This window comes from Alosa sapidissima, chromosome 4, assembly GCF_018492685.1.
Source record: "Alosa sapidissima isolate fAloSap1 chromosome 4, fAloSap1.pri, whole genome shotgun sequence".
In the NCBI taxonomy this organism is placed as follows: domain Eukaryota; kingdom Metazoa; phylum Chordata; class Actinopteri; order Clupeiformes; family Clupeidae; genus Alosa; species Alosa sapidissima.
Genome location: NC_055960.1, coordinates 36,815,346 through 36,843,126, shown reverse-complemented (window position 1 = coordinate 36,843,126; position 27,781 = coordinate 36,815,346). Strand labels below are relative to the sequence as shown.

Here is a 27,781-nt window from a genome sequence, read left to right as displayed (position 1 = left end):
CCTGACTGAGTCTTAAGAGAAATATGGTAAGAGAAATATGGTAGTAAAAATATGCTATCACAACAAAAAACAGTCAGTGATACTGTGTAGAGTTAATGTTTTATTGTTATATAAAGTCGTACATTCTTTTCCTTGTTTCAGTTTTACATATTGTGATGTTAAGCACTGTACACTTGAAGTGTGTGTTGTTATGATTAGATATTTCATGAGACATACAAACCAACACGCCACCCCCCACCCCCAGTCCCAAAGAAAAACAAAAGCAAAATCAAACAGGAAAAAAGGAAGAAATATCTACACCAAAATGCAAGTGTACTGACTGGCATTAAGTGGCTTGAGGACCATTTAAAGGCAAAAAATAACACTCTATGAAAACAAAATGGCATACCCAGAACACCTTAATAAAGTAGAGTACCGACTGGTTTCCTAAAACTGTGAAATTATATAGTTAAGACAGTATATCATCATTCTTATAAAATAAAAATCAGTTATGTGACTCAAACGATTATTAAAATGTACAATTCTAAAGTGCCGAATGAGTATTTTCTTCTTGTAGAAAACAGTGTTGACCATTGTTTAATTGTCATACAAACCTAAATACGTTAAGATAGCTACAGGAAAAAGCATTTGTTTTGCATTTCAACACGCTGATTTCGATGCTGAAGCACTGCAGCTGTGACTTTTGGCCCGTATGCCTACTGTAGGTCAGCTTGGTACACCACTGCTGTGCACAGCGGTGAAGGCACTGAAGTGGAGAGATGCAGAAATAGTCTCTCCTCCCTCTCACACACCTGACCAGATCTGGGACTGCATACACCCACTGTGTCATGACTGTGCAATGGCAAGTAACTAGAACAATTCCACAGCGTATTTACAAACGATGACAAATGATGATATTTGCGTTCCTTTCAGAAGGGGAGAAAGAGTGTGTTCTATCTTTATTTTTTTTTTACTCTAAAAAGTGACTTGTGCCGATTGTATCTGGCAAGGAAAAGTGTTTTAGGTAGTCTGTCCTGCAATGCGTCTTCTTTAGGGTATTTGGCAGCTGTGAAATTAACAATCCTCGCACTGCCTGGTTTGATGATAACACTGTTTTATGCCCCCTGATCACTTGTGCCCAAACCCTGTGGCCACACTACTCACAACAGCTGGCATACATTAAAAAACTAATTGTCTTAATGCCAAGACACAAAGAAATATGTCTGGGTCAAAGCAGAGCCGTCGAACACATTCAGAGAACAGGTCCATCTCTCTTACAGCAGAAACTAAGATCTCCACGCACTAATCTAACTCTTTCAGATTCAATGAATTATTCCTCATTTCAGACTTCTTTGGGGCAATTCCCCCCCAAAAGAAACAGCACAAACGTTCCCACAGAAGGTTCAAACTGTACATTCTGGTCCTCCAACGTGTTAGAACATGCTGCAACTCATCATCATTGTAGGACATGTCGTGTGCACTGTCTTCCTCAGCACTCCGCTCCTTTGCATTGGTTTAGTGAGACTGAGAAGGTGTATGAAAATGGCAGGTTTAGCGTCGTCCATCCCAGGCCGCGCTGCTCTGTGTGTGTGTGATGGTGAAGGCATTGGTGGCCAGCCCGCCTCTCAGGCCCACGGTGTTGTACAGCAGCTGCACACACACACATACACACACACACACACACACGTACACCTACACATACACACACACACACACACACACACACACACACACACACACACACACACATACACACACACACACACACACACACACACACACACACATACACACACACACACACACACACACACACACGTGCATCTGTTTCCAATCACACAAGCCGCACAGAGCAGAAATCACACTGACGACAGACGCCTCCGGTTCTCCTCCGGTTCTCCTCCGGTTCTCCTCTGGCTCTTAGCCGTGTGGCTCGTGGGCGTCTGTCCTCACACCTCTTTCTCTCCCGTGTTTATAAACGACGTCCTCCTCAGGTTCTCCTTCACCTTGATGAACTCAGGTGCGTTCTGGTTTCCTGTTTCCTGCTGCTCCTGTTCACGCTCCAGCTGTAACAAACACACATACACACACACACACACACACACACACACACACACACACACACACACATACACACACCCACATACACACACACACACACACACACACACACATACACACACACACACACACACACACTCACACACACACACACACACACACAGAAACACACACACACACACACAGAAACACACACACACACACACACATACACACATACACACACCCCCCCACATACACACATACACACACACACACACACACACACACACACACATACACACACACACACACACACACACACACACACACACACACACAGAAACATACACACACACACACGCACGCACGCACACACATACACATACACACACACACACTCACACACACATACACACACAGAAACACACACACACACACACAAACACACACACACACACACACACACACATACACACATACAAACACACACACACACAAAGGCAGATGCATTTTTACCAAACAGCATGGTGCGCTGATAACCCATCATTTTCTAGGACTACAACCTACTGTAGCTGTTCCTTAACCATCTTAGCACAATAATAAGACTGTAGACCGTTTAGGGTTTTTAGATATTGACAATTACCCAGGGAGGCATATTTAATTGCCCAGGGTATTGAGGCATATTTCATTTTACAGTAAGACTCTATCAGGGTAAGAAAACACCACCAAACAAGATAATATTCTATTCTGCTGCTGTCGTAAATATTGACAGGCAGTGATATTCCATTACTGGTCCCGGAGGCACATTGAGGCCCTTAGCAGAGCCAAAGCATTAATCCCCTGTGCAGGTCTTTTAGTGTGAAACACGTGCGCTGGCAGTGGAGAGACTTTTCACACCTCCTCCAGCTCGCGCCTCCTCTTGAGGAGCTCCTGCTCCAACGGGGAGATCTTCTTCCTGGCCTCGTCCTCCTGCTTCCGCTGCTTGATCATCTGCTCCCTCTTTCTCTGCTCCAGGACGCGCTGCAGCTCCGGCTTCGGCTCCACACCCCTGTGGAAGAGAGAGTGTGTGTGTGTGCATGTGCGTGCGTGTATGGTAGTGGTGTGTTTGTGCATGTGTGTATATGCGTGATGGTGGAGGGGGTGGTGGTGTGTGTTTATAACAGAGGGGAAGGGGGGGGGGGGGGGGTAGAGAGAGAGATGGGGGGGAAAATCAGCACAGCTTTGACTATCTCTCCATGCTTTCTTGCTGTCCAGCAGAGGGCCCTCTTGTCCCACTCAAGGACAAAATCCCACCCATCTCATCCAGCACTCTTGTGGATGATCATGTCCAAAAAAGAGATATAAGATCCAATTAAAATGCAACATTTCTTGCAAAGACATTTAAGTCTTTTGTTTAACATTTTACACTGGCCCTAATGCTGATATAATTGCTAATGCTAATATTCATTTAGTTTTGTGGATAGGTATACTAATACTAAGTAACAGAATGTTGCATTTTCTTTGGTTTGCCTGGCAGCCAATTTATTTTATGCTTACAGGGTGTTTATTGTTGTTATGACAACCATGGTGCGATGCCCACAGCAGAGGGATGCACTTGTGGCGTGTGAGGTCAAGACTCGATCTTAATTGAAAGACCCAAATGCTTGTTGTCAGTGACAACTGGCTTGGCAAGGAGATCCTGTCCGCTTGACAGTTAATTGTCTGTAATAAACTTAGTGTGGATAATCACTAGCTATTAGTGGGGGAGCCGCACCCATAATCCAGCCTCTGTAATGCCAACAGATGCTATGCGGAGTGTCAGTCTGTCGCTAAGAGAGAAACCATTGGATTCCCCATTGCTACGCTCACCCTCCCTCCCCCCTTGCTGTTATACAGACACACATACTGTACACATAAACTGTCCACACTGTGTCTCTCCTGATGATTCCTAATTAAATTAAGCGACTGTGTCTCGTCCCACCTTGGGGAGGTGGTAGTCGCCGGTCTTTGGAAGGTGAGAAACTCCGGGGAGTGTCGGGGCTGTGGAATGCACAATTAGCACCGGTGCTCATTTAGGCGCTGTCCGTCAAAACCGGTTTGCGGCGCGACGGCAACAAACAAACAAGGTGGCAATTAATGAGGAGACGGGAGGAGTGCATCAGCCTCCCCCTGAGCAAACAAGCCCATCTAAAAAGCACTTTAAACAGGTGGAGGAATGTCACGCATAGGCACTTTCCATCAATACCCTGCTAAACATCCTGCAGACGGCTAATATTGACTCCCTGCTCCTATCCTCTTCCCAACCTTCATGAAGGGATCTATGGGTAGGATCTTATTTCTTCCAGTTGTCTCTAAAAAGAGAAGATAACATTGTAAAGGATGGTGACTTTTGACCCGGTTTTGTGTTTGTTGTTTTCTGTCTTTCCTCTCAGTCTTTATTTTTTCTCACCCTGCTCCTCTTCTGTTCTGTCTCTCTGTCTCCTCTTCTCAAACCACAGTGTCACTCAAAGGGCCTTTTAGAGAGCGAGGCCTTATCTGTTGAGTGACAGTGACTGAGGACAGGGCGCGGCTCAGTTACTGACCCAGTTCCTGCTTTCACATCGCCGCGGCTTATCTGGGCTTGGTCCTGTCAGAAGGGTTAGCCTGAATGGGCCAGCTCTGATTAACACTCCTCGGCCAAATTTCACAGGATACCCCCACCTCCACACACACACACACACACAAACACACACACCCACAAACACTCACCCGCCCCCTTACTTCCCTCCACCCGCACCCCCTCCTGCGGCGCCATGCCAGCCTTGGTGCCCGTGTGCCCCAGCAGATACCTGCTTAATTGCGAGCCTGGCTCCCTGCCAGCCCAGTCTGCTGCACCTCCGAGACGCTGCTTGCAGCAGCCGAGCGGAATGAGCTCCCTCACCTCCCAGCGCTTGGCGAGGGAATCATCTGATACGTACTCAACCCGGCACTGCTGCAGTGCCGCACTGCCACTTTACTCGCAGACACACTCACCGAGGTAACGTTTAGCGTCTCCGAGAGGATCGATAGAGGAACTATATTATGTGGGTTCTCAAGCCAATGGGTCCCCATTATGGAATACTCTGGCATAACTGCTTAAGAGTCCATTTTGGAACACTATGCTATGACACTATATCAGGGGTGGCGAGCCGCATGCGGCTCTTTGTTTTATTGTACTGCATTCTTTATTATTTGTGTCCCTGTACCATTTTTTCTTCATGTGGACATAAACAAATGGTTAAAATGTGTGTGTGTACGTGTATGTGTGTGTGTCTGTGTGTGTGTGTGTGTGTTTGTGTGTGGATGTGTGTGTGTATGTGTGTGTGTGTGTGTGTGTGTGTGTGGGTAAGTGTGTGTGTATTTGGAGAGCTTCTCCTGAGCTCAGTATGCACCGGCATCAGAAGAGAGGGCATACGGATAAAGGGGCTTCTGTAGTCCTCTCTATGGACTCTGAGTTCCCACTGTCCTTGACTGGGGGGCTTGGGTCCTCAAGCTAAAGGGATTTGCCCAAACATTTGAGGGTGAGTGGTGGGGGTGGGGGTGGGGGTAGGTGGAAGGGGTAAGGGTAGGGGAGTGCAGTGCATTTTAGTGAGCCGTTACCTAGCAACAACCGCACACCAGCGAGAGGGCTAATTTAGAGGGCCGAGGCACTGCATAATGGAGGGTCTACTTTTTAATTTAACATTTCTCCTATTTCTCCACTTTTGCACATACATTATATCCTCTTCAAATACAGACACAAAGCCGCAGAAAACCTCATTCAGTAGATATTAGGATATACTGGATGTGTAAAAGCAATATCAAAACAGATGACTGTAGTGGTGGATGCCTTAAGGCAACAATAAGTATGACTGATGTAATACCATAGGAGTAATGGTCTGTTAGTCTAAATCACTTCTCCTGTGAGTCACCTATACTTTACACAAGGTTGACAGTGTTAGCTAGCTCCCCGTCAAAAATGCACCCCGAGGTACTCGAGCCTTTTGGGACCCCTAGGGAACCCATTTCCTTGACACAACACACTACTACACCCTGTCCTGCTATGTTTTACATTTCCTGTTTCCCTCTCTCCAGCTGTGCGTTCCGCTGGCTACACCTGGATTCTGGCCGCAGGAATTTCTCTGACTGTTAGTGTTTTGATCTCTCTCAGCGTAGCCCAACGTCCCAAAGTAAGCCCCTGCTAAGGCTACGGCAGACCGCGGGATCTAGCGGCAGTGCTGGCCTAAGAGCCGAGGATTATGCAGGGGATTGTGCTGTGTTGTGCTTATGCTGTGTACGCTGTGCACCATTTCTCTCTCATAACAGCCATATGGGGATGGCATGACGGTTCCTATCGCACGGCTATATCATTTGTCAGGGTTGCCTCTCTTCTGCCACGCATTCCTTACATAATGGAAAAGCATATTTTATAACGGTTAATCCGGAATCTTTGCTTACGCAGTGGCAGCAGCACATCAAAGGGCATTAAACCAACCAATCGCCCATCACGCAGCAGCAAGTGCGATTTACTGCCTCTATCTCGCTGACCTTCTGTGAGGGATGATGTTATATCTACAGTATATAGTCCCTTTCAACAGCATAAACAAACATGTGCGTTCCCTAAGGCATTTCAGGTGGCACAGGAAAAAACAACATTTAGCTAATGGTAACTTGGGGACAAACAACAATTAAACAAAAAACAATTCAAAAATATGTTTCAAAGTTGACATTTTGTAGAGCTAAAGTAACTTGTGTAAAGTAAAGTCCTATTAATTTTCATTTCAAAGTATTTGCATTGGTTTTGAACGTTTCAACCGGAACAGATTGAGAGGGTCAATGTGTGTGTGCCTACAGCATACATGTTTATGATAGATGGCAGCTGGGATGATATTAGTGATAATGCTGGACTGGTGGTGGTGTTGGTGGTGGTGGTGGTGTTGGTGGTGGTGGTGGTGGTGGTGGTGGTGATGGTGGTGGTGGTGGTGGTGGTGTTGGTGGTGGTGGTGGTGTTGGTGGTGGTGGTGGTGGTGGGGGAGGTGGTGGTGGTGGTGATGGTGGTGGTGTTGGTGGTGTTGGTGGTGGTGGTGGTGTTGGTGGTGTTGGTGGTGTTGGTGGTGGTGGGGGAGGTGGTGGTGGTGGTGATGGTGGTGGTGTTGGTGGTGTTGGTGGTGGTGGTGGTGTTGGTGGTGTTGGTGGTGTTGGTGGTGGTGGGGGAGGTGGTGGTGTTGGTGGTGTTGGTGGTGGTGGTGGTGTTGGTGGTGTTGGTGGTGTTGGTGGTGGTGGGGGAGGTGGTGGTGGTGGTGATGGTGGTGGTGTTGGTGGTGGTGGTGGTGATGGTGGTGGTGTTGGTGGTGTTGGTGGTGGTGGTGGTGCTGGTGGTGGTGGTGGTGGTGGTGTTGGTGGTGCTGGTGTTGGTGGTGGTGGTGGTGAAGTGTAAAAAGCATATCTGAGTGAGAACTCCTACCGTTTCTGGTTCATGAGCAACTCCCTGTGGAGCTCCTGGTGGCTTCTGGAGGCTTTCACTGGATTAACAAGCTTTTTGGGCTTGATGAGATCATCTTCCTCTTCCATGTAATCTGGCTGCGCTGCGTAGCTGGCCACTGGGGGGACGTCTTGGTGCGGGTAGCTGCTGAAAGGGTCCCTCTGAGCCACCTCTGACTGGGGAGCCTCCCATTGCAGGTCTGCGTAGGCAGAGGCTGGAGAATCAACATGCAGAGAGAGAGAGAGAGAGGGAGGGAGGGGAGAGAGAGGTAAATTAGTAAATTAGATGTCTCTAGTCAAGTGTGTCTCTGAACTGCAGGTAGAAATACCTGGCAAAAACTATCATTTCATTTTGTGCCCATTTTCAACAGGGAGTCCATGGGGCAATAAAGAGCCCGTAGCTTTGGTCACTTGGCTGATTTGCCTTATTCCTTCATGCAAGCGCATATTTGCAGTCACAGGTAACCAGGCGGAAGAATGGCAGGTGATTTACGGAGCACTTGAGTTTATTTATATTAGATACACCCCATGGAAATTCTCAGCCTGCCTCGCTCTGCCTGTCTGTTGACCCTGTTGGCAATTTCATATAACCTCCAAGCTGCCATGGGTGGACCGCAGGCGGTCGCCACGTCAACACAGCCTCCTTTCGTTAGCCGTTTGTGTTGTGTGTGTCAGTGTGGCCACCTTTGTAAACACTTCTTTCGTGTTATAGTCCGTGGGCCCCTGGCCATTGACTGGACCTTGAGCGCCTGCACGGAACACCCACTCCCAGGTCCGTCACCCCTGCTGACAGGAGCTTAGAGGAGGGACCTGATCCCGGAGAGAGGCTGGAAAATAGATCAGGTGTCATAAGCCACCGCTGAACAATAGTCGGCTTTCTCACGAGGAACCAGAGACACGCGAGCTCTTCAATATTAGAAAGGCACCTCAGCTGCCACAGCACCTCCCCATCAATCTGATCAAAATGCTGTGGCAGAGATTGGAACGAATATGGGATTTTTTTTTCTAAAGTCACGGTGCCCACCCATGGTGTCAGACTTAAACTAGACATAAAATGACTTGAAATGATTTTTAGCCAGATGGATTTTAAGACATGCTGCCACAGTTTTAAAGGAGGGTTGCAGTCAAAATCCATCCATTTTTTGTGGATCTAACAGATGAGTCTGACAGAGAGAGTAAGAGGAGGATGCGGTGGTCCATCCAAATTTTGCTGCAATGCCAGCGATGCCATCTGGCAGCCAGTGGAGGACATTCATACTTACAAGTGGCTTTCCAGAGTTATATTTCTCCCCTTGCGACTGAATCACTGCATCTTTTAAGAAGGGCTCAGTCAGACCACTGGCGACTGGTCCAAGACGGGACATAAGAAATGTTTGCCAGAGAAACATTATGTAACACAGAGGTGACTATGAAAAACAACTATACTTGAATAAAGACCTCAACACAGATTCAGACAAGATTCATTTATTGCGACTCAGTTAAGCTTGAGTGATGTTGAGATTCACAGTAAGAGGGCAATTTCATGCAAAGGTCAAAAAAGTCGTGCATACGCAAATAGAACTGTTGTTAAAATCTTCATTTAGGTCTATATTTTATTGTTTGTAACTGATCTGATTGAATTTGATGGAGAATTACACTCTTTTTACATCATAAATATGGTGTGCAACCATACAGAAACAACATTTTTCACATGGTAATATTATACATATTTAAAAAGTGGATAAATGGACTGAAGGTTCAAACAAAGGTTTGACAAATTCCAGATTGACAAGGGAATGGTAGAGCAATGTGTATGCTCAGCTTGCCTTTAAGAGCACAACTCCTTACATTTGTAAGGCTTTTGTTTTTAAGTCAGCAAGTTCCATGGCCATGTCACATCCATAACGTTTTATAGGAAAAGTTTATGCTACACATACAGTGTTGATGCGACAATGTCCATAGTGTCTGTGCAAAGCTGATTTATATCAATGTAAAGTGTGATGAACAAATTGTGCCCCTTTCTTACTTTTAAAACCTTTAATGGTGCGTTATGGATGTGACGTTATGGATGTTACATAATGTGACTTTACAAGACTGGAGACTTTATTTTACCTCAAAGCCGATAAACGTCTGTTCTGGTGACATGTCAGTTTCAACGCATTTCACCTTAGTGTTTACAATTGACATTTCAAAGATTATTAGGTTGATCAAAACAACAGGGAGGCCTCGCCTAAGCATTAGCAAAACAAACATAATATTAAAATACCTCCAGTATAGCCTAGCCATAGCCTATTTTCAAGTGGCCTAATAACGAAAATCTGAGCGATTATCTTCCCGTAACTGTCATAGGTCCTACTGTCCTACTGTTGTTGTACAGTAACTGGATTATCGTGTTAGCTGGTGAAGATGGCTGACTTTGCAGCTGGAGTTAACATAGCAACCTCCTTCTGTTGCAGATCTGTTCAGCCTGCCGCTCACGTCTGCTTATACAGTTTTTGTGATGCGATATGCCAGCATTTGAAGTGTCAGGTCCTCTGTAGCTAATACCCACAGAGTAACATGAGTAACGGCAGCAATAAACTAGATGTACCGCATAGCGGTACAAAATATGACCGCCTCTCAGTCCTGCATATTCTCTTTGCAAAAATAAATCACGCTTGTCAATTTGTCTCCATCTCCTACCCCTGCAACTCATGTGCATGTAAATGAGTGTGTGGATATGTGAGTTTGCTTTTGTTTATATGTGTGTGTGTGTGTGTGTGTGTGTGTGTCTGTGTGTGTGCATGTGCGCATTGTGTGCCTGTGTGTGTGTGTTTATGTGTGTGTGTGTGTATTGTGTGTTTGCATGCGCACACGCGTATGCGTGCCTGTGTGTGTGTGTTTATGTGTGTGCATTCGTGTGGGTGGGTGTTTGTGCGTGTGTGTGTGTGTGCTTGCCTGTCTGTATGTGTTTATGTGTGTCTGTGCTTGCCTGTCTGTATGTGTGTGTGTGTGTGTGTGTGTGTGTGTGTGTGTGTGTGTGTGTGTATGTGTGCGTGTGCATGTACTTTATGTGTGCAAATCACAAATGAGTGGGTATGGGCTAGGTTGATGCGGGCTCTTGAGACTAACATACCATAAATATTTTGTCATCTTGGGTGCAACGGTTCAGGTAGGGCTAGTCATTTAACCTAGCGCGGTGGGGGAGTGGCCACCAAGTTTCATGTTCCCTGGTGTTTCAGTAACCCGGGAATCACTGACCAAAATTGATGACGGTAAAAGAAAAAAAAAATATTTCTTTTTTATATTTTAAATGAGTTGTTGTCCTGATTCTTCCTGTGGATCTTATTGGGCACTGAGGAAGCAATAATTTCATCGCTAGTTTTTCCTGATTACTATTTCAATTGTTTCCTATTGTTTCCTCAAAATTCACTACTTAATTATGTGTTTTATGTAGTTTGTCGAGGACTGGTTCAGACATGTCACATCCATAACGTGAAACCGTCACATCCATAACGCCAGTTTTTCCTACATAATGCATTACGAAAATGACGCATAGTTTCAAAAACACACTTTTTGTGTTCATTCAAGTCTCCTTCATGCTACATATATCATAGTTTCGGCAGTTTCCTTCAAAATTCACAGAGTTTGTAGAAAACCTGTAATCTCTCACAAAAGTGTGTCTATCTCATGTCACATCCATAACGCTGATAAAATGCCTTGTATTCTTAGGATGAAAATGATTATATGAAATTTGAGGATTTCTCAGTATTCAGAGGACAGAGGTTACATTAAAAGTTATGCAAATTAATTCACTGATACTAATTATGCCCCCACTCTAAGGCATTTTGTTTACCAATATGAGTCCAACTGTCACATCCATAACGCTGGAACTGCCCAAGAGCATCATTAATCATCAAAGATGTGTGGCTTATCACTCGGCAGGAGGACCACACAGGCGATGGCTGTGCTGCTGGTCACTAGGAAGGAGGCAGAGATGGGTGGCCTTTTTGCTCACAGCCGAATGTAATTACAGTAGCCAGCTAAAAGGCCACTCCACAGGTTACTGAAGAACTGGTGTCTGAAAGCAGCTTACACCACAATGTGTGTGTGTGTGTGTGTGTGTGTGTGTGTGTGTCTGTGGCGCACATGTCTTTGTACAAAAGGTAAGTCAGGCTTTGAATGCACTGAATTGACTGGCCATTATGTTTTATAAACACAAACATAGCCTACTGTTCATGTGTGTGTTGACAGTACAATGCGGTATGTGTAAACGGGTCTGAAAGTGTTCCGCACCTGCATGAATGCATTCCGCCATCTTTTCACTAGCTAAGTAGCAGACATGGGATGTGGGAACTGCGTTATTGCTCGTGCCATCTATCACTATTCCCATTCAGGTGCATTTGCCCAGATTGAATACAAATTGATTCCATCCTCAGAACGGCTCAGACTTCAGCATAGTTTAAGAAGCAGAGGGAGAAACCCGATCTGCTTGACAAATGTTCATCTGCTGAGCTGACCTGCCATCTATGTTGCCATTGATTTTATATCTATGTCATATCTATTCTATTGATTTTATATCTATGTCACGGACACAGTGCGACCACAAAGAGCTTTCTGTGTCTGCTTAGAAAGTGAATATCATCCATACTCAGTGGGCCAATGCATTTTCTTTATGTTACTTGTGACCTTCTTTGTCCTTTGCTGGGTTTGTGCTTTACATTTTTCCTCCCCTGCAGGGTCCTGCCAGGTGAAGCAGCAATTTATTAAATCCACCCAAATATATAAAGCTATGTACATATTTTCCCTGTGAAAATAAAAATTCAAAGTGACTTTTGGATTTGCAAACACTATCTTGAACAGATGGGTACATTGAGGATTACATTAGCATTGAAATGGATATGGTAAGTCGGTTTAAATGGAGGATTTATAGGAAGTCTAAAGCAATTATGAATATGCTGTCTTGAAAAAAAGCAGCTATTAATGGTTCAAACACAGTGTGTAATTAGGTATTTTATCAGTCTACAATGCTGTTTGAAAAAAACAAATGACAGCTAACGTGCAGACTGTAGCCTATGAAGTTTTCACTGGTGAAATCATATAAGAATGCAATAAGGCGTGGAGTGATGTCATTTCTGTCCCTGTCAAATCAACAGCACATCAACAAGCTTCCCCCCCCCCATTTCTGGCTCTGCTTATATACAAACAGAGCACAAACGGTTGCCATGGCGATGTCATCTTTAGTTGAGGATGCCCAGAACTGCCTCCCTCCCATGGGGTTGGATGGAGGAAGGTGGGGGGGGCTCTTTTCCCATAATAGTCTCTGAAGACTGACCCCCAATTCACCATGAAGTTCAGCCTCTGGCTCGGTCAGCTCTTTATCATGCAAAAGCACCAATCAGCACCTCTGAAAGGACCCCTGTGCTGCGACGAACTGCGCGCTGACAGGCATGAAAAAAGGGAAACATAAATTTCAATAGTGTGTGGCTCCACACGACAGGTGTGTGGCTCTGTCTCTCAGATTGCTTAAGGGTTATGAGATTTTTTCTCTCTCATGCACTGCAGGGTTGGGGAAAGTGTGTAAATAACAATGGCATGTACAGAACATTTGGTTCAAGTATGTGTGTGTGTATGTGTGTGTGTGTGTGTGTGTGTGTACTGTATGTGACTGTGTGTGTGTATGTGTGGGTACAAATAGAACTATATACCTGCATTTACTCAATATTATCACCTCCCTGATAGCTGTTCAAACATGCTTAGCACACACCACATGGCCATTGATGTGATCTCCTTTGACTGATTTGCTCTGTTCATGGATTCTGGAGTAGCTACAGTATTGGCACTAGAACAAACCAACCAATGACTGGCTTCCACACGACAGGTACGGACTGTAAAAGATTCACAGCATGTTACTCAACAGTGGTCGCAAAGCCCATGGTGAAATGTGTTAAAGTTCACTTCACCACTGTTTGTTGAGTTCTGACAGGATACTCCGACAACGTCAGTCATGTTTCAAAACACCCACTAAAATTTTGTCACACTCGCTCAGACAGACATAGAGTGTATCAGGCACGAGCAGCTAAATGACAGACAGACAGACAGACAGACAGGAAGGACTCAAAAGATGAAAGAGCTCACTCCACTCCACTCCTTGCCTCATCAACTTCAAGTTCAAAGCTGAATGACTTTCTTGTGTTTTAGTGAATCCCTTCAAAAATGCCCCGAGGGCTTGAGGCTGTTAAAGGTTCCAGTTGTGACTGCTTCAGCAGGCAGTGTGTGACTACATGGCAAACAAGCCCAAACAAGCTCTCTCTCTGTCATCCTATTCACCCGAGTTTGTTTTTTTCTAGGATTGATTTAGAGGTCTGGTTTTTACGGAGACACACAACGTCTATGACATCAGTTCAGCTGCGCATGGGTGAGGACGATGACTGAGGCCTTTGCTGGAACGGAATGGATTGTTTTGCTCCCCCTTGGGTGATGTGCTTGGTCACTGTCTGTCCCGCCACACCCTGAGCCAAATTAGCCCCCAAATCCCCCAGTCCACTACCAAGGGATGTAGACAGCCATTACAGCTACAGTAATCTTCCTCCACTCTTCCAAACAGGCCAGCCATAGACACACAGAGCAAACTCACTGATTAACCCACCTTTAGCACAGGCTCTCCCTTTGCTCGAGAGAGAGAGAGAGAGAGAGAGAGAGAGAGAGAGAGAGAGAGAGAGAGAAAGAAAGAGTAAACATTTTGCCATGTTTGCACTGTGACAAGTGCAAGTTGGTGCAAGTACAGTACAATGTCCATCTGCCAATATCGATTCCAATATACACAGCACATAACCACAGCAACCTCCAAGCCTTCAAGACAAACTTAAAAAGGAAATCTCTGTCTGACAAGTAACACACTCTGTGATGAAAACAAGCTTTTCTTTCTGTGTGGCAGTTAGTTTAAGACATCCCCTTGCAGCCACAATCACAACAAAGCAGTTGCATAACACTTTAGCCATGATGAAAAGTCACTTCTCGTAGTGGTTTAGTGACTGATGACTAACTTCGCTGAGAGCAGTAATAGTGTCTCTTGGTCTTACCTGACTTGACCAGTACTTCCCTGGGCCTCCCCGGCTGTCCCTCTGGAAAGAGGCCATGGCTGTGGGTGACTCTCTGAGCCATGTGGTTGTGTGTGTGTGTGTGTGTGTGTGTGAGAGAGAGAGAGAGAGAGAGAGAGAGAGAGAGTGTGTTTGTGTGTGTGTGTGTGTGGTGGTGGTGGTGTTTGTCTGTGTGTCGCCGCTCCGACTGTCAGCGCAAAGTCTCAGCTCTGGGACTTTACATGGCTCTGCAGGGGCCAGTCAGAGGCTGTGCCGCAAAAAGTCCACTCCACACACGCTCTCTCTCTCACACACACACACACACACACACACACATGCCTGCCCTCGCTAGTGTAAACAGTCACATGACCTTCTGCCTCTTCACTGCCCCGCCCCTCATTCTCTCCCTCCCCTCCTTTGCTTCCCTCTCTCTTACTCCCTCTCTCCCTCCCTCTCTCTCCCTCCCTCTCTCTGTCTCTCCCTCCCTCTCTCTCTCTCCCTCCCTCTCTCTCTACCCCCCCCCCCCTCTCATTCTCTTGCTCTCACAGTGTTTCTGTCTTGAGCGAGCTCACAGATTCATGGGGGTCTTTTGCAGTCAGGATTAGTGCAGTTCTTAAGCTCCGTCGCCTAAAGCCCATATTAACCGTCTGTCAGCTGTGTGTTTTCCATCTCAGGGCATGAGCTGCCATAGGGGAGAGTGACTTGAACAGAACAGCAGAGCTTTTTCATGTCCCCACCCTCCCTGAAATACAACTCTCCCTGTGGGCACAATCGCTTGGCAGCATTTAAACAGTGCAGCGCATTCATACTGAAATGATTTGACTGTATCAACTTCTCATTTTCTCAATCAATGTTCACATTTTAGGAGGTAACCAAAACATCAGGGACTATTTGAACATGCAAACATGCAAAAGGTCAGAAATGTACTGTATATGAATGTGAATGGTTTCATTTAAAAACTATACCAGACAGACACATTAGTTTATCTGCAGCCTGTGGTTTTGTCCTGTAGTGAGATGACTCCACTATGCCTTCCGTGCTAGAAAACCCAGCACACTGAATTCATGTGTTATAACATATTATGCAATGCGCTCACAACCTGCTGTACATGAGGAAAATGTGCCAGTTTTATGCTTTAACTTAATCCCATAATATAACATTAAATATGACAGACAGGACACTCTGAAAATCTCTGCTCTGTACTGTATCATGTCATGTGTGTAATGTTGGTCTATTGAACACATTTGCTGACCTGTAAACTGAAGCACTGGGGCATTTTGTTTTCCTCTATCGTACCAGCCATGCCCATTCGGACTGATAATAATTCATGAGTTTTCCAACCGGATACTTGGAGACCTTTTGTTAAACTGAGACTCAATTAAAAACCAAAAAAAGATCTACACCCGTTCAGCACGTGACATCGACAACATACCAGCATGTGATGTGTCCGGGGGGTATTTCACCGTGCGCTATGGTAAAGTCAGACCACCAGGTCAATTACTTCAGTGAATGGAGGAGGGACGAGCTGGCAAAGCCATTGTGATTCACAGGAGCTGTTCTGTGCAGCCCTGGAGCCCGCATTGTTCTGTCGGGGTGAAACATGAGAGCGCTCTTACCTTTGCCATTCAGGTGGTTTCCGTTTTTCACACACTGGGGCTCTATAGTGTAGGCCTTCTTCTGCCAGAATGGGTGGGGCGGTGGTGGTGGTGGTGGTGGTGATGGGGTGGGTGAGGAGAGGCAGATAGAGAGGGAAAGAGAGGAAAGTCGTTCAGGTCAGTTGCATTATGGCAGTCTGGCCTATCTTCAGCCAGTCTATACTGCTTCTTACATTCGATTTAATACTTTCAAAAAAGGCATTGCTACTCTTCTGAGTCATAGAGCAATGAAGACTACACCCCTGCCCTTTGCTGTTACAGAGATGTATAAAAAAGAAAAAAACACAAACAGAATCATCCCATCCCATCTCCACCATTCTGGCTCAGATAGCTGTCACGTGTTCTCACCCTCCATCCTAGACCACAGAGCCAGTCTCCCCTCTTTCTCTCCCCTCGTCCCCCGAGCGAGCGATCGAGAGATCGAGTGAGTCCTGAAAACACAGGCACTTCACAGGGCTGAGGCGAATCCCAGGCAGCCCCCTTTGAGACACACTCATGGCTGAGTGAAAGGATATTGTGTTGTTGTGTATGGTTGCTAGGAGAGGCCTTCTCAGGCTTGATGCGGCGACAAGGCCCCCAGTGTCCTCCTACTCTGCCTCAGCATTACTAATGGGTGGGGGTTGGAGGTGAGCTGGGCTGCTGGTGGTGGGTGAGGTGGGGGTATTCCTGTTAATCCACTGGTGAGACATGAGGTGAATTCTGTTTTTGGACATGGATGGAGGGGGTGGGTGGGGGGGGGGGGGTAGGGGTGGAGAGCAATGAGCACATAAGGCAGGCTGAATGAATGATGAATGATGTTTTTTTTTTTTACTCCACATGCCGAAGTCCTCAGGGTGTCTCTGTGTGGGGAAAGAGACGCCTCATTCCCGGAAAAATGCCCATCTCAAAAACTCTGTAAATGTGCAATTAGTGAACGCATGAATAATGTATGCCATCAGTTGGAAAAGTACATGACTTTATGACAACCCCAGTCAGTCCCATACTGCCTTCCCTCTCCACCGTAGATGAGCAGAATCTGGAATAATCCACCACCAGGCTTTTAGTTAGCTGTGCGTTTCAGAGGAATGAATTACTGGTGCACTAATTTCCAATACAAGCCTGTGTTTCCACGTCCAATTGGATACAGCATGGTGCTGAGCTGTATTATGTTCAAGGGGCCTACTAAGAGGCACTAAGAGGGAAAGCCTATGGTAATAACAATGGAGTCAAGTCGAAATGAGCTTAGCAGGAATAAGAGTCTATCCATATTTAGAGTTTAGTTCTGTAGCATTTCAGTCAGCATTACTATGAGACAATGTCTGCTATGTCTTAAGCAGAGACAAACTTCAGACGAAGATCTGATTATTAATTATTTACTTTATTTCCTTAGAAGCCGTAACAGAAATAGAAATAAATAAATAAACAAATAAAAACAATTAAAGTAATAATAACGGCCCTAATTTATTATTTATCACCAATTACAGGCATCAAAGAGCCAATGTTATAAATGAATGACAACCATTCATGCTTCACTACAGCAAGTTCCAAAACATCTCACTCAGATCCAGTCAACATTATAATTGAATATGTCAAACATTATGGCCTTTTTGACTTTTGCATGGTGATAAAGGAGCCAATCTCTGCAGTCTCACAGGTATTGGATTGGAGGCCAAGGCCAAGTCAATCAGGCATCCCTCTACACCCCTGCGCTCAGCAGTCCGGGTCAGGAATCAACATTACTCTCCCGGGTAATCCACATGCTTCAGTCCCCTTCTCTCAGTGTCCAGTTTCAAGCAGCGGTCATCTGACCTCCTCTGTTCTGGGCCCTGTTTTTGAGTTCCCTTCATCTTTTATTGAGAGAAGAGAGAGAGAGAGGAATGAGCGAGAGAGAGAGAGTACCTTCATGCGCTTCCACAGTGATACTGAGGCCCTAATAAGTTGCGGACAAAAAGGTTTTTTATAGATTTTCGCCCTGGTGCGCCACTCCTGTTTCAGGATGCAAGGACTCGGATTTCCCAGACGACAAAAAACAATTAGCAGGGGCCATGGACGGGACGCGCTACACTGGGCCAATTATACCCAGGCACAGACAAGGCCAAGAAAGATCCCTGCTACGTACTAGAACGCTAAATACATCACGTCTAAATGCAATTGGATATGATGAACTCCTCGAAACATGTTAAAAACATTAAAAGGCAGTCAGCTCTGCGCATGAAATCTGATGGTTAAACACATGCGTCCCCTAAGGCGCTGTTGACAGCTCTGCATGTGTGTTGACACTGTCTCCGAAGTCCCTCGTGCCCCGTGCTGTCATTATGAGGTTTAATATCCGTCCAAGGCGTTTAAGAGTCCCACGAGGGGTGTTTTAACTGAGTGCTCTGCTGCAGACCCCTGATGCGATGAAAGGGAATGTGTGTGTGTGTGTGTGTGTGTGTGGAGGGGGGCGAAGTAGGAGCCAGCAGCTCTTGGGGGCATGCCATTAAACCCAAACTGGGACCTGATGTACAACACCGCTGGTGTGTACACACACTTGCGCTGCGGTCCCTAATGGCACTGCCTGTTCGCCCCGACCACAGCGTTGGCGAGAGCCAGGACTGACGCTGGTCACCAGATGCCCAGCGCATCTGTGCCCGACCCAGAGCTGCACGTCTCACTCAGAGTGACCTGACGGTGACATGGCCGCCACAGCAGCGGGTCATCACAATCACCGCTAATCTTGGCATGGGAAAGAGGGAACGCACCCCCCCCCACCCCATACACGTACACTCACTCGCTCACGACTCCCTTCCCTCAGGCCAAGGCAAGTATGACATGTGATTTGTCTATCTGGAGCATGTTTTACAGAAAGTTTTTGCACTAGTAAATCTTCCGGAAATCTGAAAATTGTGTCCTCTCTGGCAACAGGTTCCAGATGAGAAGTGTGTGTGTGTGTGCGTGTGTGAGAGAGAGAGAGAGAGAGAGAGAGAGAGAGAGAGAGAGAGAGAGAGAGAGAGAGAGAGGGTTTATGTAAAAAGTCTGTCTTGTTTTTCTTTCTTTCACTGTCCAATATTAAGCTTTTATAAATCCCAGACAGTCTTTGAGGGCAATGACAGACCTCTTGATTTCTGAGATAATCAAAGTTCTGCACACACGCATACAGAGAGAGAGAGAGAGAGAGAGAATATACAGTAACAAGTTTTCTTTTGATGATGAATGAATTGGCTACAGACTATTGCTACATTCTCTTTGATTTTCACAATCCCTGTTGTTGCATTTGCATAATGCTCCTTGTTCAAAGCAGATTTTAATCTAGCTCTGCCACCTAGTGGAGCAGAAAGACACTGTTAGCTGGATTGCTCAGGCATGATTGATTACAACTAAAGATCTAAGTTCTATCTGTCAAATCCTAGCCAGATCACATTAATTACACATTGATTACCTATCATTATAGATACTGCATGAAGCCACCTCTACTAGATTTAATTGCCTATATCACTTTCAGGAGTAAATCATAAGTGACAAGGTAACTCTCCAGACTAGTCATTTGCATATTGCGAGTAGATGTAAAAATCAGGGCTGTTCTTTCCCAATCACACATTATGTCTTATGCATTCACATGAGATAATCTGAATCAATTCATGGAGAACTCAGTGTAATAGAAATAAGTGTTTCTTCAGTTGTCACTGACTAAATGAGGGTTATGTCCTGTCCACATACTGCTGTCTCTGTGGTTCTCTCACGGCTGGCAGACTCTCTCTCTGGAGTAGCAGGGAAGCAAATGTGGGGAAGTGTGGGGCAACTTCACAGGCAGTTCGTCTGATCACAGACCACATGGCCAGAGGAATTTTAATGAGGACACCTCAGCAAGCCCCCCCCCCCCCCCCAGAAGAAAAGACAAAAAAAAAACCACAAACACCATCTGCTGGCCGGGAGCTGCAGCTGGACTATCACCCTGGGTGTGTGTGAAGGAGAGAGAGAGAGAGAGAGAGAGAGAGAGAGAGAGAGAGGAGGACTCTACCCAGTTGGAAGAACATCAGCCAGGCCTCTGAGGTGCCTCCGAGATGTTGCCAGGATTTCAGATTAACCCACGTGTAAGATTAGGAGAGGCTAAGCGAAGGGACATGTCTTTATATTTGTGTCACTGTGTCACTTCAAGCTTTCCTCCATGGGGAACACTTCCCTGTCATCTAGAACTCTCTTCAGTAGTAACTCATGTATCCTAGCCATGTCTTTGCAACAGCACAGTACACTGTTTTGGGCTGTAAGCCTGATTTTTTTGTCAGAACCAGAATAACTATGCACCATCCTCCCTGTTTGTTTAATAAATCACACTACAGGTATTTGTATGTACATGGCAAAGTTTTGTCTTTACTCCCTAATGAAACTGCATGAAACCAGAAAACATCATTGTATTGTGCATCTAATGGCTCCCTCTATGACTTAATAAAGTTGGTGTCATCAATGGTCAATTACCCCAAAAAAGACGAACAAAGGACGAATTGTGTATGTAATTGCTACGGTCTTGTTCCCTCAGTAATAACCCTTCACAGGACAGATAAATCCCTTGTGTTTGAAACTGTAAACTCATTACTGATGATGTTGCAATGAGGGGGTAATTATCTGCAGAGCCCTCCCTCCTTATGAAGCAGTGGCAGAGTGGGCAGGATTGCAGTAGCCTATCTGTGTGGCCTCCAGCATTACAACTTTCCCACAGGAAATTGATTGTTTTGTCTAATTTAGTCATTTCACTATGCTGAGACAGTCAGACAATTATAAAGCATAATCTTAATGGCTAATCTCTGCGTTAAACCGCAATTGTCAACCATTAGCAATTTTTCTTGAAGCTATGATAAGATTTCTTGGGGACCATTCCGTCAAAAATATACAGTATCTCACAACAGGAGCCCCATCTCATGGTAAATACCAGATTTTTGGGAGGTTTGACTGACATTCTGCAGTGAGGAGATGCTTGCGTGCTTCTTATCTCCCTCTCCTCATGTTCTCTGCCTCTGTTGTGGATTATACCACTCCAATGCAACTACTCTGGCTCACTCAGCAGGTGATTGCTGCTGTGATCTTTTGCCAGGATACTCGATTTGAGTCCAAATCATGGATTCCAGCCCAAACATCAGGATTAGGCTGTAATCTGTTCATCCATGACATTATTGGAGATTAAATGGAATTTTTTGTTTTTGTTTGAAATAAAAGATAAAAATATTGCTATAGGCCTAGTTAATATTGTCAGGAGAGCACATATTGTCTGTTAATGTTCACAAGGCATTGCTGTGGGATATCAGTAAAGCCTAGGAAAACGTCAACCTCTGTAGGAGTTCTTGTAGAGGTTTATTACTTAACCTTTATGTAAACAACCCCTCAGCTTGACTGAGTGTGAAATAGCACTGTTGTTAGCATCTTCCCCAGATTTAGCAGTTTGTTCACTCAGCCATGCTAACGCTAAATAATAGACACGGGTAATTAACATTTAAAGTTTGCTATGTTAAATGTCTCGGCAAGCAGGTGTTCGCATGAAAACAGTGGGGTATGTTAGAGAACATTATAATCCTATTTGCACTTGCAAGAATACACAGACACAAACACGGGTCCTGGAATAACAGCTCCCCGCAGGTTTCCATAGTGCTATCAGGAAGGATGAGAGCGAGCAGAGCAAAGGTTTGTAGCACTGGAGGGAGAACAGGTTTGTGTGCCATCTGTGCCTCTGCTAGCTTTCATGGCCAGGTGCACTCAGGAGCTCGCTGTCTCATTTCTCAGGTGAGTGTGAAGAGAGAGGGAGAGAGATAGAGAGAGAGAGAGAGAGAGAGAAAGATAGATCTCACAAAGATTCTATCTCTCTTAGGGCTCCTTCACAGACTTCCTCCTGTCACTGCAGTGGATATGTAGGCTGAACGCTCAGTGTGTTCTCCTGCCTGTGCTACATACACAATCACTCAGAGTGACATAAATGCTAATGCTAATAGCTAACAGCTAAAAAGAATAGACTGGAGGCTGGATCTGAGTTCTGGTTCTTTTTGGATCTGAGGCTGCAACCTGGTCTCACAGAAATCTGTGAAATGTCCACGGGCCCTTAATTCAAAAATCCGTGTAAACATCACGGAATCGCCCAAAATTCCGTGATGTGACCACGGATATAACTCCAACGCAAGTCAATGACACTAATCTTCTGTGGTCCACACACGGATGCCTGTTTCAATGACAGAGTAGGCTAGAGGCTGACATGGCACACAAGAAGAATAGACCCCAGACAAAGAGTTGTTTGCTGTGCATATCAGATGTTACCTTATGTGGCATTAGTAGGCCTACCTAGGATCAAATTGTTGGAAGCAAAAATGTGTTGAAATAGTTTAACAAATACATTTTAGTGTGTAACTAGACTAGTGAAGGGAAGAAAAAGAAGACTCTTCTGATCTTGCCAGGTGGAAGCAAGCTGAAGGGGTTTCTGTGAAGGTGCAGTAATTGTGATGCTCCCCCAGATAAGGCTCAGACCGCATAGGAGCTCTGAATGTCTTAGTGGAGGCTCTGGTTCAGGTTGAATGGTTATCTCAGCACTCCTGCCCAGGCTGGGTTAATAGACTGTTTTGGATCAGATAGTCTTAATTCTCATCTGACATTACATCAGCTTTGATTAAGCCAAGACCTGGAAAAGAGTTGAAAGTTTTGCATATTTCAAAATTGTATACATTGGTGAGATAAAGTTAACATGGACTGATATTTAGTTGACAGATTGTCAAAGATAAAACTAACCAAAATGTGGATTTTAGTAACTGTCCACTCTTGCATTTGTCTTTCTCAAACGAACCAACAAACGCCCAGTGCACTCTCTCTCTCATACACACACACACACACACACACACACACACACTCACACGTACACGCATAAACACACACACACACACAGACACACGCACACAAACACACACACACTAATGCAAAGCTTGTCATGCCCCAGTGCTCACAGAGTAAATGAATGAACTTGAGAGCTGAGTTGCTAAAGACCCCCCCCCCCCCCCTTATTTATTTACACAGTAGCTGGCACAAACCCCAGCCTCTGAAAATAGACCCCAGCAATTTAAAAAATGGCCAACGATAAAACAGCCGCCATTGCATGCTTTGTATTGTGTGATTTGTGTGATTGCATGATTTGTATTGTATTGTGTCTGTTTATTATGTCTAAACAAATTATTACATGGGGAATTTCATTTAAAGAAGGACAGGAAAAACGATTTTCAGAACTCAACACTGGCCTCAGGGGGGACTGTGCATTTGAATCTTTATGAATACCTTGAGAATCATAAAAGTAAAGGCATAACAACCTTCAAGAGTAGCCTTCAACAGAGAGGACCTCGTCTTTAGAGTATTTGTGCACAATAACACTCACTTTCTGGATGCATTAGCATCAAGCCCATTGGCAGCATGCTGGGCTATGATGAAGATCCAGTGAAGTGAAGAAAATGGTGATAGCTAAAGATTGATTGTAGGAACTAAAAAGTAATTCATTCTTTCTGTAGTCCATCAACCTGTGATAGAGCTGTGCCTGCCTCAAGGAACTGCATGCAGTCTCTGCGAACGCTATGTGTAAAACCTGCCTGGCTAATGACTAGCTCCCACACACAAATCCTTTGTACGGAGATGGGTTTCAAAGCATGCATTTTCATGCTCCACAACTTCAATTCCTCACAAAAGGTAGTAATTATTTTTAGCTTGACCGTTGGATAATTTAGAGAGGATTTTCTCTGATTGCCTTAATCTCCCTCAGTAGGTCTTTGGCACAGGAGGACTTAAAACTCCAGTCCACGTCGCATTTAGCACCAGGCAATCACATGAGAGCAGCATGGGCTTTGTACGCAAGCTGGACGAGGAGTGGGCGGGAAGCTTGAGCGACGTACGCCGCTGCTGTCGGAGGCTGCGGCGCTCTCATTAGGGATTCAGCAAATTCAGATTTCCCACCATCACATCCATTAAGTCCCCATAGTGATTTGGAGCAGTTTCCTCACATCTAGCCGGCCTCATCCACAGCTGAAAAACATGTGTTAAACGAACCCAGCAACGCGGCCGAGGCCTGAGAGGCCACCTACGGGAAAATGACTTATCATCAGCGAGTTTGCCTGCGTGGCCTGAGTAATTCGTATGATCAATTCTCTTTCAAATTAAATGTGAGAAGCCTCCTCTGAAGAAGGAAAATGTATTCCAGATTAATGCTTAGGCAGTCTGGACACTTCCTGATAGACATGTATATTCTCCCACACCCATTCTGACACATGCGTACAGCCCTCATAATGTCACACACACAGACCCACATACATACACACACACACACACATACACACACACACACACACACACACACACACACATACACACATGTAAACACATACACGTACACACACACACACACACATTCACACACACACATACACCCACACAAACACACACACACACATGTAAACACATACACATACAAGAGAGATATATTTAGACATAAAAAAATCTGTCAGTAGTTCCTTCTCATAGTACAAACGCGAAACCCTGACTCATCTGTGAAACAGAAGATGACTCTAATGGCCTTCTCCCTACATTCCCTTCCCTTGCCTTGCCTTGCCAGGCAGGCCCGGGCCTGTGCGCGGGTGAAAGGCAGTTGTTGTGCTATGTGGGCCGGTACCGACACTCTGAGGTCTGGTCGGGGGCATTCAGCCGGTGCCAAACAAGCCCGGAAGCTGGCACAGCGGATGAAATTACAGCTCTGACGTGCGCTGACATTTCCAACGCTCTCCAAGAGCCCTGGCGGGCGGGCGGGCGGGCTCTTTTTGCCCCGCTGCTGCTTTGGCCTCGCGGTGCAATACTGAAACGCTCGAAGGCAAGCCTGTCTGTTAACCCCCACCGTGCCTACCCCACAGACACGTCCATGCTCACAGTAATCTCATCATGTAAGCAAAACAGAGGCAAGGAACATACACACACACAGTCTCTTTCTAACACACACATATTGACATGGATAGCTAGATAGATAGTTGGATAGATAGATACATACATACTTATATACATACCAGTACATACATACGTACATAGATTCAGTGTAAACACGGAAGTATCACAGATGGCAGGAGAGGAGAAGGTGACTAGAAGGGGACTTTAAGCAGATCTACCATATGGGGTCAAACACAGGCAAAAAAAGAGTGAAGGGCAGGGTTGGAGCGGGGGATTGACTGTAGTGACCAGGTGCTGGCAGGCTTAGTCAGCCCATGCACAGCCAGCTGACCACAGTCATATCTGATATCGGAGGTTAATGCATATGGAAAAGGGATATGTGAATCATACACATGTGTTCCCAGCATGCAATGTCAAACACTCAGTAGAGGCTGGGTTGGATCTTGGGTGTCCCATAATCCAACTGTGGCTCTAGGGCCAGCTGTCACTCTCAGAGCCCTGGTCTGCACACAGCCATGAAAAACAGATCACACCCCATTGCTTAAATATTTGTGCTTATAGCCACTTGTGTACCCTCTAGGATACGGCTGGATTATTTAAGGACCAGCAAAGAGTTCACTGGTTAATGAGAAACCCTCAGACATCTGAAGAATTTACTCTCTCCCTGTCGTCTCTCTCAGCTTCTTTTGGTATTGTGGTTGTGTGCCCAAAGAAAAATGATTCACTGAATGGTGGTCTCCCCTTAAAATGGCATTGGCATGTTTGAAGATTTAGACAAATTTAGACAATAACGCTTTTAGGTTCTTATCAAAATAAACTTTGAATTCAGAGCACTTCCAACAACAACTAGTGTTATGTACACACAGACATGTACTCAATTACCAAACACTGCATGTTCTCAAATACCATTAATAAAAGTAACGCAACAAACAAAACAGGTCAGTCAGGAGTTATGGCAAGCCGACAGAGGGCTTTAGACAAGGGAGCAAAAAAAGGCCATGGCTTTTCCACCTTTCTTAACGCTTAAACCGAAATAAGTATGAAGTGCAGGACTAAACAAGGCACTAGAGCTCTATGTGTTCATGTCATCTCAGCCAGTCGGCCCACTTACTTACTTTCTTTCCATAAGACGCCCCCATGCTCTGTGGTGCAGGGCACGCTGCCTGCTCCCCGTCTCTCCGTCAGGTGGCCTTCTTTCTCTCCTCCTTCCTTCCTTCCTTCCACCGGGTCCCAGTTTCCAGAGTTTTCCCTGCAACCCCTCTGTTCCCAGAGGCTTGCCCAGATCCTTCGCTGTGTCCAGCCTGGTTAGCCCGAGGGGAGGGGTGGGAGTGTTGGGGGGTGGTGTGAGAGAGAGTGGACAGGAGGAGAGAGAGGGGAAAAAAAAGATCCTTCTCACACTCCCTGGCACCTTGACAGCGAAGAGATGTCCAGTGGGGGCTTCGCTCAGAGAGATATTTATAAACAAGCCGAGCAGAGATAGAGAGAGAGAGAGAGATAGAGATAGAGAGAGAGAGAGAGATGGAGAGAGAGAGAGAGAGAGAGAGAGAGAGAGAGAGAGAGAGAGGAGAGAGAGAGAGAGAGAGAGGGAGAGAGAGAGAGAGAGAGGGAGAGAGAGAGAGAGAGGGGTCCTCGGGGCGACAAGTGCAGCGCTGTGCCCCTGCCCACGCCGGAGCACCTGAACTATGACGAGGTCATCTCGCAGGCGGAGAGGCGCGGTGTCACCGAGTCTGACATGGTGCTGGGTCAGTGCGTGTGTGCACCGGATCAGATCGGCCAGCGAGGGCTTTGTTTGTCGAAGAAAAAATGAGAGAACAAGAAATAAAAAAAAGAAAGAGAGGTATAGAACGAAAGGGGGAAAGAACGACAGACAGAGAAGAAAACAGAAGCGAACAGATCAAAGTGCCAAGTGGTGTGTCTGAGTGTGGGCATGGTCAAAGCACCTATCCACCCACCACCTGTTGCTAGCCTGTGCTCTCTTCCCTTTAAGGTCAGGCACCAGCTCTCTTTAAGGCACCAGCCAGATTATGGTAATTGACACTGACAGATCAGGAAGCCTAAGGCGGCCCATAGCGGCTCGGCCACGAGGCCTCTTGCCAGCACACCAAGTCATCGAGTCACTCATCAGCTGAGATGACCAAGGTGCAAGTGGACAAGGGGTGTGGAATGTTGCTCCCTCCCTGCATATTGCTAGTCCCAGTACTGTGTTTTGAGGCGGTGGTCCGGGTAGAGCTGTCATTCTTGTCAGGGAGCCTCTGCCCATGCTCCAAGGGCTTGGCTATAGGGAGCAGCTGTCATTGATTGGACATGCTGTCCCCTGGATGGTGACGTCAGAGGGGTCATTTTCAGAGCGTCCATATGTTTTGGACGGGCTCTTGAAAACGATGGACCCTCTTTGTTCAGCTCAACGCGCACAATGCTGTTTGTTTTGTTTTTCATTGTTTTTTTTCCTGTTTGTTTCCTTTTACATTATCTGCCAAAGAGGACATTCACGCCAGTGCAGAACTTTCAAAAGATCATTTTAATCAGCATAATTATTATGTTCTGCGTGTGAGTTTTATACAAGTTTATACAAGCAAATCATTAATGAATACAATTTGTATTTTCTAAAAAAAACTCATAGGGGAGATATTGAATTCTATTATGATGCCCTTGTTGAATAATAATTGTACAACATGTTTTATAAAAAAAACAGTATAAAACTTTTCTCTGTGC

The 27,781-nt window shown here is 45.6% G+C and overlaps 1 protein-coding gene across 3 annotated transcripts; it reads right to left on the bottom strand.

The window, feature by feature from the left end:
• Positions 1 to 80: 80 nt before the first annotated feature.
• On the bottom strand, positions 81 to 26,573 carry si:ch211-236d3.4 (protein FAM107B). Of its 3 annotated transcripts, none has more exons than XM_042089721.1 (5): positions 26,185 to 26,573; positions 16,133 to 16,193; positions 7,463 to 7,694; positions 2,920 to 3,070; positions 81 to 2,045 (listed from the first exon to the last, which is right to left on the bottom strand). In XM_042089721.1, the coding sequence occupies exons 1-5, from the start codon at positions 26,206 to 26,208 to the stop codon at positions 1,929 to 1,931; spliced, it is 585 nt and encodes a 194-aa protein (XP_041945655.1). In that variant the 5' UTR covers positions 26,209 to 26,573; the 3' UTR covers positions 81 to 1,928. The 3 variants fall into 3 exon arrangements, with proteins under 3 accessions (XP_041945655.1, XP_041945657.1, XP_041945656.1); XM_042089723.1 differs by having other exon boundaries at positions 16,133 to 16,190; XM_042089722.1 differs by lacking the exons at positions 16,133 to 16,193; positions 26,185 to 26,573 and adding an exon at positions 14,520 to 14,840.
• Positions 26,574 to 27,781: the final 1,208 nt, after the last annotated feature.

Coding starts and splice junctions, on each gene's coding strand:
- si:ch211-236d3.4 (XM_042089721.1), bottom strand. CDS start 26,208: ATGGGGGCGTCTTATGGAAAGAAA. Junction 16,194..26,184: donor GGGCGTCTTATGGAAAGAAA/GTAAGTAAGTGG, acceptor CCATTCTGGCAG/AAGAAGGCCTACACTATAGA. Junction 7,695..16,132: donor AAACCACCTGAATGGCAAAG/GTAAGAGCGCTC, acceptor TTGATTCTCCAG/CCTCTGCCTACGCAGACCTG.